Source organism: Podarcis gaigeae (assembly GCF_964106915.1).
Source record: "Podarcis gaigeae genome assembly, chromosome: 5".
NCBI lineage: Eukaryota > Metazoa > Chordata > Lepidosauria > Squamata > Lacertidae > Podarcis > Podarcis gaigeae.
Window position 1 is genome coordinate 91,489,742 of NC_139681.1, and position 20,338 is coordinate 91,510,079.

At 45.6% G+C, this 20,338-nt stretch overlaps 1 protein-coding gene across 8 annotated transcripts in view; it reads left to right on the forward strand.

Annotated features, from left to right (window-relative positions):
• LOC310845006 (uncharacterized protein) overlaps positions 1-20,338 on the forward strand; it is a 448,061-nt gene that overhangs the window by 394,191 nt on the left and 33,532 nt on the right. For 7 of the 8 annotated variants that reach the window (XR_014564412.1, XM_083739873.1, XM_083739868.1 and 4 more), the window contains exons 7-8: positions 3,873-3,992; positions 9,753-9,794. Coding sequence is in view for 7 of the 8 variants with exons in the window: in XM_083739873.1 (XP_083595999.1) it covers positions 3,873-3,992; positions 9,753-9,794 (162 nt within the window). In the remaining variant the exon portion in view is untranslated. The remainder of the gene's footprint in view (positions 1-3,872; positions 3,993-9,752; positions 9,795-20,338) is intronic. The other variant, XM_083739872.1, reaches the window with a different exon arrangement.

Sequence of the window (20,338 nt, forward strand, 5' to 3'; positions counted from 1 at the left end):
TGAGAAACAAGCGGGCACCAGAATCCTATAAATAGAGGCGAGGCAGATTTCAATCTCTTTTTCTGAATTAATTGCCTGAACTGGAGTGGGATCCGAATCTATTAAAAGTACTGGGGGGCGGGGAATCTGCTTTGATCAGCAAATTGCAGATAAAATACTTATCTACAAAGCAGCGGACAGCGCTTAACACTTGAATAGCAAGTTTGTAGATAGACCTCCAATCTTATTCAACAGAAGCACCTGAATTATAACTGAGTCATAGACAACGGGATATACTGCTGCAGAAACGTGTTTAGAATTGGCCTGTATGGACGCTGTTCTTCAAACGGTACTGCTGCTGAAGTCAGTCCCACTTCTTTTCAAGGAAAAATCCGATCCTAAATATGTCAATAGGGAACTTGTGGTACTTTCTTCCTAGTTAAGAAGGCCACAATCCGGCGCGCCTTTACTTGAGTCTCAATGGGGTTGATCTTCTGCGTAAATACGCATAGGACTGATAGGAATAATTAGGCAGAGGCGTTGGCTATAAACGTGTTTACTTGGGAGCTGCAACCATTAAATCCAATGAAGCCTACTTCCAAGTAAGCGTGGTTAGGAACCCAGATATCTGAAATAACTAGAATCATAGAATTGTGGACTTGGAAAGGGACCCCAAGGGCCATCTAGCCCAACCTCCTAGAGCATACATGAGAGATGACCATCCTTCTATAGGTGAAATGAGCCAAGAACCTCGGAGCAACTCAGGAGCAATCTTCCCGTCATTTATCCAGGGTGTCCTTGAAATGTCTGGTGAAGTTTTTGTATGGGGTGTCCCAGTGCAAGGCTTCAACTCTGAACACACTTATTAGGCAGTAAATCCAAATGTACAGTAAATCCAAATGTACATATCTCTCACATGCAAGTGCACAGATTTAAGTAACCTGTGTGGCCCAAGCCGTCAAATGGTAAAAAGTATAGCAAAGAGGCGGATCTTTCCTGTGCCATATTGGATGTGTGTGTGTGCTAATAGATGCGCCATAGCTGTGCGAAACTTTTATGTGCTCCTAAAGCCCCCGGCGTTTTTCGTGACCCGTGAATCCTCCTAGACCGAAGTGTCGGCTGCCTAAGAACTTGCCGGGACGATGCTCCAAGGAAAAGCGAGGCGAAGCGGCGAGAGAGAGAGAAAGAGGAGGGATGGGAGTTCTCAGGGCATTGAAATCTGGGGAGACTGAGTCGTCTTTGCCCAGAATAGTAAGTAAGGCAAGTTCACACGACGATCGAGTAACCGAGAGAACAAGAGGCCCATTTTAATCAGGTGGTTATCTCTCTCCGAGGTGGAGATCAGAGCTCCGTCCCTCCTGGCCCTGCCATTGTGTCCCCCCTGCTGGAAATGACAGCTCCTTCAGAAATAAGCAACTTTGTCCCTGGATGGGATTTCACCTCTCTTGCACTACACATGTCCCCATTGTCATTTTACAGCTCTGGCGAATCCTCTAAATTATAGAAGGGTCTAAGCTCGGCCTCATTAAATCCCTCTTTTTCTTTTTTGTAGGGGGGGGAAGGGGGGGAGAGCCTCAAGGTTGGCAGAGTATATTACTGTAAGCCGAGGGAGAGACTTGAATCTTATCCAGAAGGGGATTGAAGGAGCTGTGGTACTTAAGAGCACTCTTCCGCGTGCCCGTGGACGGGCGTGCACACAGTCGCCTGATTAGTTCTCCTATATGTTATGCAGTGTGTATATATATATATATAATGCGCGCCTGCGCACGCGCGCTCACACACTCACTTCTGGACAGTTCTAATCTGATAAACGCGCAACAGTTTCCCTCTGTCAGAATCAAAGGATCAACTGCAACGCAATTTCTTCATTCTTTCCCTTCAGGTTCCTATTGTTCAGGCAACACTCAAATAAAGATATGATCAAATGAAGCTGCAGTTCCACCAAAGGGAAGCTGCCCTTTCATCTGACAGAGTTTCCTAATTTGAAGTTAAAAAGGGAAGTGCAGCCATCTATCCTTTGCAAGATTTCTCTTCAGGCACAACGTGCTTGGATCCTTTAAAAAAAAATATTAATATGAGGGTATTTCATATTTATTTGGAGCTTTAGCCTCCTCAGCCTATCCATCCAGAAAACACAGCAGGGAAACGCTAAACTGATGAACATTATAAGAGACATTCGGTCCCTTCCCCTCCGTGTGAAGCGGGAGACAAAGATTGTGCCACCGGTGGCAACTCAGGATAAGTCGACGCCTTGTCTGCCACATCAAGTGAGGGCCAGCACGCGTGAAAGGACCGTCGTAGATCAAACACCACAAATAACTTCAAAACGCAATGGTTGTATTTTTTTCTATTGAGTCAGTCAGTCAGTGATGCGACGATGGGGCAGAGCTCCTGCGCATGGATGTGTGAAACCTCTCGGGCTCGGCCTTTGGCAAGGCTCCCGCAGAAGGAATCACTGATCCAAGGTTCCAATGGAGCTCACGGAGGACGTCTTTAAGAAGCCAGCCTTGTCTAAGTGCATAAATAGTTGGACCCCTCAATCAGATATTTTAAGCCCCGACGTTTAAACATTTTTAGTGCTATATAGGAACATTTGACACTTTGTCGGGAAAATACTCAGAGATCCAGCGCAGATGCTGAACTATTGGGGAAATACCCTCCCGCGAGCAACCCACCCTCCTTCAGCAGAACGTCGCCTTCTGCTCTATGGAGAGCCCTGCAGAAGACCCAGGCAATAAGATTATCCAATAGTTGTAACTCCCGGCATCTGCATTAGCCAATCCAGTCCCGGAAGTCCCTTCCCCGACCAATCAGATACTCGGCTTTCCTGGCAGCCTTCTTTTCCTAGCCCCGGGTTCACTTCGTTTTTCATAAATTTATCATCGAACACGGGTGCTTTTAAATATTCAGAGAACAACAACAGCCAGGTGCCCGCTGAACGCTGCGCATTAACTATGAATTAACTAAGATCCCTTTCCACAAGCTAACCGGATCACGATTTCAAAGGCAGCAACCTTACACCGAAGCTGAAACATTCCCTTGCTAAGCCCTATACACGAACACGCTATTGCCGGTTTCTTATTCAAAATAAAGTTTTTTTAAAAAAAAGTCACTGCAAGTGACGTTGACTAATCATCCAAGAGTCATTAGCTGAAATCCAAATATTTTCGCATCTCTCCAACAATATTTATTCTGGAAGTTTAAAGTCGGCGGAATTTATTTCGAAGTATGTTGATTGGGCGCTGCGCATTTACTCTTGGAAGGCCCACTGATTTCTATCTAAGGCTTCGGTTTAATTGAATAGTAGGTCAAGCGGTCAGCTTCTCCCCTAAATCTTGGGACCGGGCGCGGGGCTAAAACCAACGCGAACTACACCTCCAAATGCTTTAAAGAATTTCTCCACTACTTCGCAGGGTTTTTATACCTTTAACAGCTGCGTGACAGGGATAAATCCAACAGGTGCAGACTTCCCCACTACTGTAGCTTTAGCGTTGTTAATAAAAACTAGGCCATAGAATCGCTGCTCTTTTGCAAATGGTGGTTTCATATTCCCCCCTGGGCTGATGCGCAAGGGTGGGGAGTTGCAATCCTATTTTAACACGCCCCCATGAGGTCCTTTTCACACACTGGAAGCTCCTGGAAGCTCTATCTATATTGGATCACTGGTTCCAGGATCCAGGTGTGGCCCACGGACTGTTCCTTCGATCTTTAGCAATCTTCTTTGACTTCGTTCTTGTAACTGTGCTAGAATCACAGCCTTACTTGGAAGCAAGTTCCATCAGAATCACTTCCGAAAACATGCATTTGCCATTGCGAGAGGAGGGGGAGGGGGAGGATCAGTTTTTGTTTTAAGTGGTGGTCTCACAATACTCCCCGTTGAACTTTCTGTCCAGGTTGCCAAACCGTTTGGAGATGCAAGGAGCTCTTCAGCTCCTTCGGCATGGAACTGAATCGAGACGTATCGGAGATGGCCTGGAGAACAGTGGGGCAGGATGACAACAGCAAACTTGGCGGTAAGGGATCAGCTCTCTCTCCCACCCCCCACCCCCCTTCCCCAAATCGTGGAGCTGAAAATGTGCGCCCGAGGGAGAGGAATCTGAACAAAAATGCCAAACCGGAGCCCTTCAGACTCCTGGGTTGCTGCCGCCACCCACTCACCCACTCCTCTGGCCCCCGCCCGTCTCTTCCCTCGCATCGTCTTAGTAGCCCAGGCTGCCCATCCCCAAACCTGAAGGTGCCAAATCACGTTACTGCTGGCGTCGGAAGCCCCTTTCGGATCCGTGACAGCTGAGCTCTACTTATCGATTATGTGACAGTGCGCTTCATTGGCGCAGCCCCAGAAGCTCCCGTTTGGACAAGGAGAAGCGACTCCACTTCCTGTAGGCCCTGGAACCTGATCGATCAGATTTTAATGCGGAGAGACACCCCCGAGCCGGTCGCCGAACGGGTCCAGGCAGCGTCTGCTTCCCGCCTGACCTGGCCAGACAACCGCCTTGAAGCAAGAGGTCAAGGCGAGCAGGCGCCCGGAAAGACAAAAACCGTCTCGACTAAGCGCTGACCAGGGGGTGTGGGTGGGGAGGCAGTAGGAGCAATCCGGACCCCATAGGTGTGAAGGGGAATATTCTCTGTGGCTTGGGTGTATCCGGGCACCACCCATAATACGCGTCCCCGAGGGCTGAAGATGGTTGCGCAGGCCTCAGTTGCCTACAAGGTGGCATTGGCCATATTTTGAAAGCAGGCTGGCGCTGCCGGCTCCATTCGATAACGTTGATGCGGAAATCTCATCTCCTAGCATCTAATCCAGGCATAGGCAAACTCGGCCCTCCAGATGTTTTGGGACTACAACTCCCATCATCCCTAGCAGGAACAGTGGTCAGGGATGATGGGAATTGTAGTCCCAAAACATCTGGAGGGCCGAGTTTGCCTATGCCTGATCTAATCGCACCCCAGCAATTGGTTTCCAGTAACATTTTGAAGAGCAGCGCATCTGAGTAGGAAGGATGTTTTTCTGGAACTTGCCTTTTCGAAGCCTGATAGTTTATAAGGTTTGTATGAGGTCTGCTCCCGCAACACACTGAACACAGATGCAAGTGGTCTGTAGACACGTACAAGTGTTTGTGTGAAGGAACCTTCATTTGTTTGATCTGTACAGTCCCGCTTTTTTGTCCACAGGTACACAGACTGTGCACTCTCGAACGTTACGTGTGAATCGCTGTACACGTGTGGAGCTCAGCTCAATGACTTATATCCGGTTGATACATTCGCTGAAGGGAACCTGTGGGCATCCCTGTGCGTAGGTGTGCTTCTGCCTTTCCCTTTCCATAGGATGGGCAGACAGAGGGACCAAGCACTCGCAATGGCTCCCTCCTTCTTGCTCTACTGTATCTTGTTTCTCAAGTCTTTCCTGGCGAGACGGCGGACAAGATGGACCGAGCAAGATTTCAGCTAGATAATGGGACATGGGTTGACAAATATGATTGAGAAAATGGGGCACACACCTGCACGCACTTTTAAAAAGGGTGTTGGGAGCGAGTTACGAAAAGCAAGCGAAGCACTATAAGTCCTTGGGGTGGGGACTCACAATCCACTGACTAGGGCCAAGCAAAGTCGAAGCGAGTTGTTTCAGGGCTGCAGGACATTCCGAGTTGGTGTTAAACAAGGAATTGCCCCGGCAAAGCGAAAAGCTTAGATGGTCAGTCGCTTTTGCAGCAGAATCCTGAACAATACACCTTATTGCAAGCCAGAGCTCCTTCAGGTGTATTTAAGACCTCGGCTTTAAGATGCTAACGTGTCCGGCCTACGTTTGCTGAACTGGTTGGGTTCCAGTCTCGTGGGGTTTGTTCCCGAGTAAATATAGGGAAGATTCGTGTATAGGATTGTGGCGTCATTTTTGTCTAACGCCCTATTCGTATGTGTGTGAGAGAGGAAGGGAGAGATAGCAAACGGAATACACAGACAAACGCGTTGATTTGGAAGTAAGTCCCGCTACATTCTGTGTCGTGTGGCATTAGCGATGTTACACGACATGTGTGTTCGCATACCAATTGTTCGGGCACTTGCACGTTTTACGTTTCATCCGTGTTCACTCACGTCGCGGAATTGCGAAATATGCGTCTTAACTCTTTAGTAAGGCGCTTTAGGAGGGATCGCACCCTTCGGGACAGAGAATCGGTGACACTTGGATCCTAAATCCTATACAGTGGTACCTCGGGTTAAGTACTTAATTCGTTCCGGAGGTCAGTTCTTAACCTGAAACGGTTCTTAACCTGAAGCACCACTTTAGCTAATGGGGCTTCCTGCTGCCGCCGCGCCGCCGGAGCACGATTTCTGTTCTCATCCTGAAGCAAAGTTCTTAACCCGAGGTACTATTTCTGGGTTAGCAGAGTCTGTAACCTGAAGCATCTGTAACCCGAGGTACCACTGTACTTTTAAAAGCAATTCAGTTATTTCGGTGAAACTTACTTCCAAGTAATGGACGTGGGGTGGGTGTCTATTGTTAATTCTGCTCAGAGTAAACCCATAACTAACTTAAACCCATTAATTTCAGGGAGGTCTTCTCCGAGCATGACTTTTAGGGTTGCTTCTGTGGCCTGGCATCCTTACCCATCAGCCAGTTCCTGAGCTCAGCTGCGGCTTCCTCGGCCCCCTCCAGCTTGGGAGAGAAGCGCCCGGAGTCTGTTTCGCAGCGCCAACTCTCTGGGGCCAGAAGGGAGAGCCTCTCCCGCCTCTCTCCTCCCTCCAACACGTGTCCCCAATAATATTATACCTCTGCGCAGATTTTCACGGTAAGCCCATCTTGGTTGAAAAGCCGGGGGCTGGAATGAAACAAATAAGCAAAGTCAACCAAGCTGAGAGTCGACTCCTAACCCTAAACACAACGGCGTGGGGACTTTTTCGCTGCGCCTTTGCGCACAACTGACCCGACGACTTTTGGTTTAAAAACGTATTTCCGCACTTCCGCGCTCTGCTACAAGGTGACCAGCATTAGGATGTTACGAATCACCTGCTTGTTAGTCAACAAGAAATTGGAGGGAGGGGAGGGAGTGACCCACCCCAATTAAAAAGCGATTCGTTACCCAAAGGATGCCCGCAGCCAACCTCTCTCCGTTTCCCCCCAAGCTGAAGGCAGAGCCCCGACATTTTAAAAATGATTTTAATTAAGGTTGATGAGAAGACCAGATCTGCCTATGAGGTGAGGCCATTAATCCGGCTTCTGGAGCCGGGGGCTCCCCCGCAGAAGGTCTCCAAGTGGGGGGCGCCCCCCTGCCTGCCCGCCGCCTTCTCCTTCTCCCTTCCAGCAGAGGTTTCATTACTTGCCGTTAGTGCCTGAAAACAATGAAGGATGTCGAACTGGGCTTTTATTGATTATTTGTCACCCTGTATTTGTCAGTTTCAATCACTTTCCCCCCCTGAAGTTTTACTTACGGGCACTTGAGTTTTCGGATTAGCGCAGCTCTGAGGATTGAAGGGAGGGGGTTGCAATTATCCGCTGGCCTGCTTCCCCCTCCGGAGAGAACAGGAGAGTGGTGAGAAACAAGGGGAGGGGAATCGAGGTAGGCGCAGGCATTAATGTACAGAAGCACTCATCGGTCCTCACTCAAAAGCGGAGGATTGCGGAGCCCAAAGGAGTTTGACCCTGCCTGGAAAATATAATACCCAAGCGCGAACAAGAGGCGTTTGCTACTTTGCCCTGCGACTGGTCAGTTTATTCTCTATAGCCCTACAGGGCATTGCTCAGTATGGTTTTCTCTCAGGGCCTGTTCGGCTCTAGTGTCTCCGTTTTCAGTTGCCTGTATCTCTTTCGCTTTCAAAAGTGGGAGACTTTGGAACTGGGAGGTTAACTGGCCCCATGAAAACTGAAACGCTTGAAGCCCCCTTACCCCGTGCAGGGGTGCCAATTTGAATTAAATATTGGGGAGGCCCAGGTAAAACCCACCCTGCAGAATCCATTCACAAGATGCTACACATACACACCATTCAAATGGAAATGGCTTTCAGCTGGGGGGGGGGGGAGGCGACCCTGACCCAATTAAATATTTTTAGGGGGGGGTGAAGGGACCTTGGTCCCTAGGAGTTGGCTCCTATGATGCCCACACTTGGCAAATAATATACAGTGGTACCTCGAGTTACAGATGCTTCAGGTTACAGACTCTGCTAACCCAGAAATAGTACCTCGGGTTAAGAACTTTGCTTCAGGATGAGAACAGAAATCACACGGCGGCAGCGCAGCAGCAGCAGGAGGTCCCATTAGCTAAAGTGGTGCTTCAGGTTAAGAACAGTTTCAGCTTAAGAACGGACCTTCGGAATGAATTAAGTACGTAACCAGAGGTACCACTGTATACACACACACACACACACACACACACACACACACAAACTTTCCACAGAGCTTATTTTAGAAATGCATGAACAACTCTATGCATGTCCACTGAGAAGTGAGCTCCACTCAGTGTGTCTTACTCCTAGGTAAAGGTGTATAGGTTTGCAGTGTCGGGAGACTGCCTTCACATGAAAAATAAAAATTGTCCTTGGGATGGCTACTATTACTATCATCAGCATTAGCATAAATAGTAGTAGCAGCAGTAGTATTTCTAGTTCTGCCACATGATAAGAATATCAAGTGTTACTCTCTTGTAGTCCGCAATTGGATCAAATTCAGTTTGTTTCAGTGATTCCTCCTCATCCTTTGGGGGAGGTGGAAGAGAGAGATAATTTCATGCTCTTGAGAAATTTGCCAACAAACCAGTCTCTGAAGAAGAGTAGAAGAAGAAGAGTTTGGATTTGATATCCCGCTTTATCAGTACCCTAAGGAGTCTCAAAGCGGCTAACATTCTCCTTTCCCTTCCTCCCCCACAACAAGCACTCTGTGAGGTGAGTGGGGCTGAGAGACTTCAAAGAAGTGTGACTGGCCCAAGGTCACCCAGCAGCTGCATGTGGAGGAGTGGGGAAGCGAACCCGGTTCACCAGATTACAAATCTACCGCTCTTAACCACTACACCACACTGGCTCTGACTGTGTTGGAAAGTAAGCCCCTCTATTCATTAGGACATTTCCCCAGGTAAATGTGCAGATAGGTGTATACCAGGGATGCGGCACTCTAGATATTGCTGGACTGCAGTTCTCATCATCCTTCACCATTGGCCATGCCGGTTGGGGCTGATGGGAATTGGACTTCAGCAGCAGCCAGAGGCCCATAAGCTCCCCAACCCTGCTACAGTATAAACAAAAGCAAGTCTGCAGCTCTTTCTAAGGACACTGGGTAAAGGTAAAGGGACCTCTGACCATTAGGTCCAGTCGTGGCCGACTGGGGTTGCGGCGCTCATCTCGCTTTACTGGCCGAGGGAGCCAGTGTAGAGCTTCTGGGGTCATGTGGCCAGCATGACTAAGCGGCTTCTGGCGAACCAGAGCAGCGCACAGAAATGCCGTTTACCTTCCCGCCAGAGTGGTACCTATTTATCTACTTGCACTTTGACGTGTTTTCGAACTGCTAGGTGGGAGGAGCTGGGACTGAGCAACGGGAGCTCACCCCGTTGCGGGGATTCGAACCGCCGACCTCCTGATCAGCAAGTCCTAGGCTCTGTGGTTTAACCCTATGGTTTAAAGTGAAAGCATTCTGATTCACAGCGCACGTAGGCCAAGTTCTTGAAAGAAGTTTTAGTCCCCAAATGGCACTAAATTGTTTTCAAATCTAAATACTTAATCTGAACTAGTTGGAGCTGAGGTGCCAGGAAAGTCATGTATAATCCAGTAAATTTGATTTAATTCTGTTGTAGATGCTGCTGCTCTGTTGGTTGGCATCAGCACAGCTAACTCAGGTCAGTTCCAGTGTTTGTACTATGCTGTTAGGCTACCTGAGCCAACATAGTTTTCAGGAAAAAATCATTGAGAGTATATATCATTGTAAAGTTAGCTGGGATGAGATTTCATTGCAATCTAATTTTGATCTCAAAGTCCCATAGATTTCCATGGGAGACAGAAGCAAGTTTTATTTTGAAAGCTTTAAGATAATATTTTAGTTTTCTGTTATGTTGCTTTGACTATATACTCTATATTTGACTTTCTTCAGATTGTTTTATTTATGTTTTATTGAATTAATATGCTGTAAACCGCTTTGAGATTTTTCTTAAAAATATAAAGTGGTATAGATTTTTTTTTTTAAAAAAGTGCTTAGGAGTTTTTCCATAGCGACATAGAAGCGCTTGACATTGGTTGGATCATGTTGATTGAGATTTATTTTTAAGTTAACATGGATAGATTTTCAGCTTAATTCCATGCATGTTTCCACTCAAGTATGTCCCATTGAGTACAATGGGTTACTCACACGTAAGGGGATACAGAATTGTGGTTGTAGGCTTTGATATGCAGGGCTTGACTATGAAGCACATGATGCATTGTCCCCGTGAGCAAAAAAAACCCCATACACCGGGATATCTGAGGCCTTGAAGAATGGACAGTAAAACTGGGGTTTGCAACCTGTGACCCTAGATGTTGTTAGACTTCAACTTTCATCAGCCCCAGTCAGCACACCCAGTAGTCAGGGGTGATAGGATTTGTCCAGCAACATATGAATATCCCCAGGTTCCCCAACCCAGCAATATAGAATCAATGAACGAAAGCCAAAACAGAGCAAGCAAAATGGCTTGAAGCTGAGAACAATTATATGGAAATAATATTTCCGCTGCATCTTTTGGACATCACTAGTTTGAAGACTGCAGAGTGCAGAGGATCAAAAGTGGCAGTGCATTTTACTTAGAGGGACAGTGAGATGGGTGCAAAAATTACCTGTCACATGCTACCTTATTCCCCCCCACCGCCCACCCCATTTTCCCCCTATTTAGTATCATCAGTGAACCAGGAAGCAATGTTTTATCATAATGCTTCTCCTTCGATACCTTATTATGACATCAACAATTACAAATAGCAGCTGCAGCAACTTCCTTTATCAGATGTATGAAGTGGGTGAGTAGAGTCTTTTAAATAAAAGTTACTGTGCGGGTGATTCAGTTGCCCCCATAGCACCACATTCCTAAGTGTTCCCATGAGATGTGTTTCTACCTTAGAATCTTGATATATAAGTCACAAACACGAACCATCACAGCACTTGCTCTGAAGATGCCCCTGAAGTTAATGAGAACACTCCAGAATAGCTTGTTGCACCCAGGGGCGTATTTACTATGAAACTAATTTGTTGTTGTTTAGTTGTGTCCGACTCTTCGTGACTCCATGGACCAAAGCATGCCAGGCACTCCTGTCTTCCACTGCCTCCCACAGTTTGGTCAAGCTCATGCTGGTAGCTTCGAGAACACTGCCCAACCATCTCGTCCTCTGTCATCCCCTTCTCCTTGTGCCCTCCATCTTTCCCAGCATCAGGCTCTTTTCCAGGGAATCTTCTCTTTTCATGAGGTGGCCAAAGCTTATTTATTTATTTATTTATTTATTGAATTTATATACCTGCAAGTATCAGGGAGGCTCACAGCTTAAACTTCAGGACCCCTAATACCAGAGGGGCTCCATAAGTAACTTTATGCCACATTGCTTTTTTTAAAAAAGCTTTAAATAGTGCATTATGCATATATATATAATATTTCCCTCATTTCCCCTCATTCCGCTCCTCATAACTCGAAAACCATAAGGCATAGGAATTTTTTATTCACACCAGTGACTTTGACATGTGGGATAATCTAGGACAACATTTTAAATCAAAATCTTGAGATGCAGTAGTTAAATTTCTTTTTAAAATGGTGGTGATCTGTCATACCAAGACACAGAGATCCAGTGCTGAGGGCCTTCTGGCGGTTCCCTCACTGCGAGAAGCCAAGTTACAGGGAACCAGGCAGAGGGCCTTCTCAGTAATGGTGCCCGCTCTGTGGAACGCCCTCCCATCAGATGTCAAAGAGATAAACAACTACTTGACGTTTAGAAGACATCTGAAGGCAGCCCTCTTTAGGGAAGTTTTTAATGACTGATGTTTTAATGTATTTTTAATCTTTGTTGGAAGCCGCCCAGAGTGGCTGGGGAAACCCAGCCAGATGAGCGGGGTATAAATAATAAATATTATTATTATTATTATTATGGAACAACCCCATTGAAGAAGATAACAGTGGTTACCCAGAACTTGTTGTTGGTTGTGAAGGGGCCCGCATAACAGTTTAGGGCCCCCCAAATGTGGGTCCACCACTGGTTGCAGCTTCATGAAGTATGAAGTATAGGAGGCCACCCGCTGCCCCCCTTCCCCACAACCAATGCCCCTCTTTCTATCTCCCCTTCTCCAAAGATTGCTTCCGTTTTTCTCTTGATGTTGTGCCTGAGATGATGCTCGCATCTTGTGTGGACACGAAAGGCAAGCTTGTATAATAGCCCCGGGAGTTGGCAGGGAGCCTATCTTGTACAGTAGTACTCCATTTGATGTACGGTATTTCATGGCACAGTAAGCTAAGAGACAAGTGAACACCAAGAGGCCTGTAATATGGGCTTTAATTACAGCTGAGAGGGTTCTCCAGGCTGATTAGCAAGAGGAGGGCGAAAAAATCAATTGCAGGCATCCCTGTCACAATGTGCTAATAAAAATTAAAAAGCACACCGTTTATGAGGGCAAACATATTATTGTTGTTTTTAATCACAGGGAGGGTATGGAGGTTAAAAATACTATACCACACAAATAACTCCATGCAATTATGGGGACAAGCTGTCACCTTCTTCCAAGAGACTGTGTATTAGACCAGGCTTTGCCAACCTGCTGGCTGCAGCTGATGGGAGGGCACCAAGTTGGTGAAGCCTGTATTAGCAAAAAAAAAAAAATTCAAGATCCTTCATGTTCACACTCACTCACTCACTTCACACACATATATCACAACCGCTGGCAGAATAACCCATGCATGCCAGATCACAATGGGGCAATTCATGACATCATAGTGCTTACACACACTTCAACAGACGGGATGTTGACTCACAAATCCCTGTGAGTCCTTTTACTTGTGTCCACATCAGGACACGGTGGAAATATTCTGAAAAAAATCTTTAGTAAATGTGGTATAGATGATTCTTGACTCCTGCACTGTAGTTGCTAATACACATCTTGTTTGGTCCTCAACCCTGTTCCCCATCTGCACCTTGCCTAGGGATTAATGGCAATGCTAATAAAACCTGACTCATTCTTTCTCAGGAAAGTCCAGAATTGGGATGGAGTGCTGGAATCTGAGCAATATTCAAGTGAATTCCTGACCTCCATTTAAAAAAAATATTGTTCCGTTTAATTGGTTCTTGAACACTTGGAATATTAAATCTGAGATTTTCTTTATTTTTGTGTGTCTATGTGTAGCAGAAGTTAAGAACCTGTGTGGTTGCAGTAAGGTAAAGGTAAAGGGACCCCTGACCATTAGGTCCAGTCATGGCCGATTCTGGGGTTGCGGCGCTCATCTCACTTTATTGGCCGAGGGAGCTGGCGTACAGCTTCCGGGTCATGTGGCCAGTATGACTAAGCCACTTCTGGCAAACCAGAGCAGCGCACAGAAATGCCGTTTACCTTCCCGCCGGAGTGGTACCTATTTATCTACTTGCACTTTGACGTGCTTTTGAACTGCTAGGTTGGCAGGAGGTGGTTGCAGTAGTTAGTGAAAATTATGCATGGCATGGAGAAAAGGCTTAAAGAGTAGTTTTCCTGCCTCTCTCATAGTATTAGAACAATGAAGCTGAAAGTTGGAAGGTTCAGGATTGACAAATGGGAGTACTTAATCACACATCTCACCAGTTGAATTATGGAATTTGGATTAGGATATAAGTGGCTACTAGCCAGTCAGAGGCAGTAATATTTATGAATACCAGCTGAAGGAGGAAATAGTTCTATTGGGATGCCATAACACTATGCATTTGAGCACTCAGCTGTTCCTTCCCCCTTTGGAACCTCTAGTCTACTGTACAACCACTGATTTGGGGTCAGTAGGGAAAAGTTGGCCAAGTTTGGGCAAAGGAGATTCACCGCCTGATCAGTGCTTGGATTAATGTGCGTGCGAAAATGGACAGTCCTTAAGAAAGCCCACAAACTCCACCCCCAGAAGCTATGAAAAACAGTAGCTATGGGGACATCACGAAGATGATTTGTGGGCTCCTGTAACTTAAGCACTCCGCCATACTCATTGCTGCTGCTTCTCTTGATGTGGTCTTCAGTCTTCATCCAGCAGGGAACAGTGGGGGTGGCTGCAGAAATATATCCTTGCTGATTCTGGTTGACCAATGTAGATCCTTGCAAATTTTGGCTTGTTTCGGCATATGTTTGGTTTTTCAGGTCACATTCACCCTCTGCTTCATCCCACTCATCAGCACCTGAGGAAAGAGAGTTTTGAATTTAGTTTTGGAGTATTGTCTTCTATTTACTGGATGGCGCTAGAAATGATTCTCATTTATGTATGCCTACAAACATGTTTGGATCAAAAGGGTCATCTATACAACATGCTTGGAGGTGGTCTACTTCCACTTCTGAAGTACAAAATGTATTATAATGTGAGGTAGGCATTGCTCATGCTAGAGGTGTGCAGGTCAGGATATAATGACTTGCCTAAAACCATCCAGAATGAATGCTTGTTTTTTTATATTATTAATCCATTGAGTATGTCTGCTTTTATTTAGAATCCTGCAGGGGTCTTATGCCTCACAAGCATGGTAGTGGATTCAGGGATACAATGAACAGGCAGGATGTGGACAATGCAAGCAAGGTTTTGCACAAACTTCTTTTGTTCACTTTCTTACCTGGGGGGAAATGAGTATGTTTGCAGGGTTGATGGCAGGATGGTAAACATTTAGCAGGTGGCAAAAGGAACAGACAAAGGAGAAAATGAGCAGGAGACAGGACTAGGTTTGGCCAGTGTGGGAGCAGATATTGTGAGAATACATCTGAGCAAAATGGAAATAAATGATTTGTTGGGCACCCTTGTGAATGCTTTTTGCAAAATGTTTCTCCATAGATAGCCATGAAGGGAGATATTTATTTCCATGGAGGAAATAAAAGCTGGTGGCCCAGACTGTAACAAAAGGAAAGCAGGTTAGGACACCTTCCCCCCACAAAACAAAGCAGGTTGTGGGGCATGTCCCTTCTGAGCCACCAGACTGTGAATCTTCCCCTCCCCTAAGTAACATCAGCACATGCATACTGAGCCTTAAAGGTAAAGGTAAAGGGACCCCTGACCATTAGGTCCAGTTGTGGCCGACTCTGGGGTTGTGGTGCTCATCTCGCTTTATTGGCCGAGGGAGCCTGCATACAGCTTCCATGTCATGCGGCCAGCATGACTAAGCCGCTTCTTGCAAACCAGAGCAGCGCACAGAAATGCCATTTACTTTCCCGACAGAGTGGTACCTATTTATCTACTTCCACTTTGATGTGCTTTCAAACTGTTAGGTTGGCAGAAGCAGGGACCAAGCAACGGGAGCTCACCCTGTCGCGGGGATTCAAACCGCCCACCTTCTGATTGGCAAGTCCTAGGGTCTGTGGTTTAACCCACAGCGCCACCAGGCAGCAAATGGTGGAATCAATGGAGGTAGGTCTGTGATAGCCTTGGCTTACTCCCATCCCAAGCATAGGTTGAAATTAGATGTGGAAGTGAAGTGGAAGTCAGCACTTCTGTGCATCTAATAAATGCAGAAGAGAGTGTTCTGATGGTACAGTTTATCACTGTCACAGTGTTGTAGACATAAGAAAATGTGTACTTTTCCAACCTCCCTCTGCTACACAATTATTAATGATACAGAAGTCCAGTCTTCTTTTCTGGCCTCATTATACCTCTGCATCCTACCAGCATCCAGCGGATCTCCTCCCCATGAAGTGTGTGACTCAGGAGCTGCAGGCTTTCTTGATGAAATCCTACCACTTCGGGCTTTTCTGCTTTCAAACTAGACTGAGATTTCATTTCCGGTCTGAGGAGCTCACAGCTCTACCAGCCGCAAGGCCTTTTTTTGTAATGTCGCCAAGGGGGTGCTTGGCTGTGGGCAGAACAGTCAGCATTTTACCCTGTCACCCGGGAATGAGTTGGCACCATGGTTCTCATGTGAATCACCAACCCACAGCATGAGTTCATCAGCAACCAGGAAGGGCACGCTCTCGGATGGACAGAGCTGTTCCACAAGAATGTGACAGAAAATGTCAAAAGAAAAGCTTCACTGTCCCAACTGATCACTCAATGAACCCAGTGAGCTGCTACATTCAGTGCTCACTATAACACATCCACCCCTCTCTGAATGACATAGTTCTGTTGTAGAGGCCTGAGATTTGGAGCCAGTTTCTGTACAAGGCAGAAGAAGCTGCCTTATAATGTCAGACTAATGGTCCATCTAAGCCAGCATTGTCCACCCTGGCTGGCAGAATTCATAGAAAGGTTGCAGGTGTGGTATGTTTGGCACTGATAAACAGAAGACTTGAGGTTGGAGGGGTTCGGGGAAGATCTTTCTTCCCCAGTCTCCAATTGCAGCTGCCTGTATGTACTTCTTTTTTTCAAAGAGAAAGCCGAATATTGAGAATGTGGCCTGGGTGTATCTATTCACATTTCAAATCACGATGTGATTGCATCAGCTTGCACCAACCTTACAAAAGTGCCCATATGCATCTGATGAAATGGACTCTAGCTAACAAAAGCTTGCATTGCGATAAATTTGTTAGTCTTCTTGAAAGTTTTTTTTTTATTGCAAATTTATTCACCTTCAAGTTGTCTCCTTAACATTTTTGCTGCAGCAGGCTAACATGGCTATCTACTGGGAACCTGATCCAGGCAAATCAATCTTCTGTTGGACACAATCCAGCCTTGGATGCTTTGCAGAGGCATGGGTTGCGTGTCTTAGATTGTGAACTGAGTTGTGAGCATTCTGAATTCCGGATCATGGCCCTTTGCTATGTGCACTGATTGGCCCAAAATAATGGGCCTCCATGGGGACACGGGTGGCACTGTGGGTTAAACCACAGAGCCTAGGGCTTGCTGATCAGAAGGGTGGCAGTTCAAATCCCCGTGACGGGGTGAGCTCCCATTGCTCGGTCCTTGCTCCTGCCAACCTAGCAGTTCGAAAGCACGTCAAAGTGCAAGTAGATACATAGGTACCTCTCTGGTGGGAAGGTAAATGGCGTTTCCGTGCGCTGCTCTGGTTTGCAAGAAGCGGCTTAGTTATGCTGGTCACATGACCTGGAAGCTGTACGCCAGCTCCCTCAGTCAATAAAGCGAGATGAGCGCCGCAACCCCAGAGTCGGCCATGACTGGACCTAATGGTCAGGGGTCCCTTTACCTTTACCTTTTAATGGGCCTCCATGGTCCCTTCCAACTCTAAAATTCTATGAATCTTTGCTTGAATCTAAAGTTCAGTTAGCTTACTGCAATGTGGATTGATCTGGCGCAAAGAGCAAAAGGACTCCTTTTGAACGCACTCTTGCACATTGGAAGCTAAAGCTTCAACATTCAGACTATTCTTAACAATTTTGCTTAGAGATTTGTTGTCTTCTTATAACAATATATCTCTACCGCTATTGTTTTGCAGAATATTCTCCTTATTGCCTCATCTACCCATACTTTTTTGGTTTCTTCCCATTTCCATTAGCCTCTTGAAACTTGTTTTCTTGATTAAATATAATTAGCTCATTGATTCATTTTTATGTATTTGATATTCTGCTGTACTCCATTATTCCCATTGTTCACTCTTTTACCAAACCATTATTTGATATGTTATATCTTGTCATATAAGGGTGATTTTGCAGCCCTGTGTTAATTCCTAAATAAAGAATTGAGGGGTAGGGAGAGAATCCTGAAGAGGAGTTTTATGGAGTCTACATGACTCATTGAACCACTTGTCTCTCTGTTTAATTTCCAGACACCAAGAAACTTTATGAACTTAGTTCTGTGAAGAGACTCAAAATCCCACTGAATTCAGTGAGATTTATTTATGAGAAAGCATGCTTAGGATTGCTCCTCATATCCTTTGGGGCACTTGCTAAGGCACACAAACTTTCTTTTCGACTTTGCTTACACCCAGTAATTGACACCCTTTTCTGAAAGCCAGTCGGTACCTCTACTCCTTCCCTCCCGTGCATGCAGCTATCATTTTATAGTATAATATTTACTTTGGGCAATTTTAAGACGGAGACAATTAGCATTTATATCAGGCAGGATTTTTTAAATAAATAAATAAATAAATAAATAAATAAATAAATAAATAAATAAATTGTGTTTCTATCGGACCATTTAAAAAAGGAGAAGCCAATAAAGTTTTGATGTGTGGGCTTTTAGTTGTTGATGTTGGTGGTGAAATTATTGGTTGGACTGTATTTACATGCTTGGCTCTGGTTTTTAACCAGCACATCTTGAAGTAGCTGTTGTGGTGGAAGAGGCAAGGCCACTTGGTCTAAGCACCGCTCCTCACTTTTAATGGGAAACTCAAAACATTTTTTTTATATATTAATTGTCTTCTTGATGTTAGAATTTTGAACTTAATGGCAGAGCAGACAGCGCAAAAAGCAAACAATTAAAACATTTTATGTATTTGATCTCTGATAGGCATCTCTGCAAGATAGATTTTAACATTTTTTCTTCTTAATTCCGCCCCCCTTCCAGTAAGAAGGATAAGCTTGGAGTGCCCAGTCGCCGTGGTAACTGCCAGAAAAATTCTCCAGAAGTTTGAAGAGGTCAGCTAACAGGGTCAACAACTCTGGCCTCTTTCTGAGCTGGGGCAGGCAGGCCCCATCCTGCTGGCAGAATGTTCGCCAAGGCCTAACCCTGGGAGGTGGGCCATTCCAGCTCTGATATAAATTTTTTGAGTCAGTTCACGGCCTGGACTCTCCAGGTGGCCTCCAAAATCGATGGTGACCTCTTGACCCTGTCTAACGTCGGCATCGCATCCAACCTAAGGAAGGATTTAGGGAGGAATGACAGCTTTCCACTGAGTGTTATTGGGGACAGTACAAACAGTTTGGGAAGCAAGGAGGTAGGTATGAGGAAACCAGGTCATTAAAAGCATATTAAAAAACAATTGCAGTGGGTTGAGATGGGGCGGGGGGGGGGCAGGGCGGGAGGAACAATCCTTGTTAGTGGTTACTTTCTGGTTAGCATTTATTTATTTATCTATTTTTTGTTTGTTTGTTTGTGAATCTTTGCAAAGGGCTGCTCCCATCCTTGTCTTCAGATCTTGCTTTTAACGTTAAGGACATCCCTGGTTTTTGGTGTAGAAAGGAGGCTTTTCCTTTGTGCTGGAAGTCAAAACTCTTTTTGCATCCACATATAAATAACAGATGGGTAAATAAAAATGGATAGATTCAGAACACAATAGACATTTTCCTTCACTGTCTAGGTATCTTCCCAGAATTGCTTAAAATGTATGTATTAAAATGCCTCTTCTGCTTTTCTTGGCAGGAATAGTCCAGGAATTGTTAAAGAAGGTTCTTTATTCAAAAGAGTAACTTTGGAATATATGCAACCATCCTGAGATTTAACAAAACATTAAGGGCACAGTCCAGCCAAAGCTAAGCACATTCTAATCCCATTGATTTTCCTGGGACTGACAAGTGCTTAACTTTGTTTGGATTGTGCCCAAGTAAAACAGGTGCTTTAAAAAATTAAGACAAGGAAATTACAAGGTATGCAAAAAATGCTCTGGAATGAAGGTGAGCTGGTTTAACTGGGCTGTTCCACTTCTGCTTTGTAAAACAAATAGTTAAGCGCACATTTGATTCCATGGGATCCAGTTCTAATGTGGGGAAGAAATGTAATCGGCACAAGATAACAAACATTCATAGATAATTTTATGTAAGTGTTTTATCAGCACCGGAGTTTGCTAACAAATCTGTTGAACTCTGAATTCCTTAGCAAGTGGATTCTTTGTTCAGCTTTATTTACAAAAATAGAATCCAGTGCTACAACCATTACTCATGTAGTCCTCATGTATAGAGGCACTCTTGCACAGAGCAAGGTGAGAAGGATACTTCAGAGTGTGGGCACCAGGAAGAATGGGAGGGAGAGCTAACCCCATGTCCTGTTCAAACCCAGCCAAGGAAGGCAAATGCCGGCTAGTTAATACTTTATTGACAAAAGCACACACACTTCTAGTGCCTTCATAGCTATTTTCCAGATCCGTGCCTGGTAGAGCATTTGACGCAACAGTGGGACCATGCGCCCCCAGGTTTATGTACCCTTGTCTGATGGAGTGTGCGCATGCAACCTGAGACGACTTCTGCCTGGAAGTCGTTGCTGTGCTTGCCTCTTCAAGCCCCTCCTGGTTCTTAGGAGACAGCAGGGTATATGGTGGCAGCAGTTTGACTGGCCCATTCCTCACCTGATCAGCCTCGTCCTCTGCCTCCAACCTGCCCTGTGCCCCCACCTCCTTCTCTGACTGCTAGGACCCT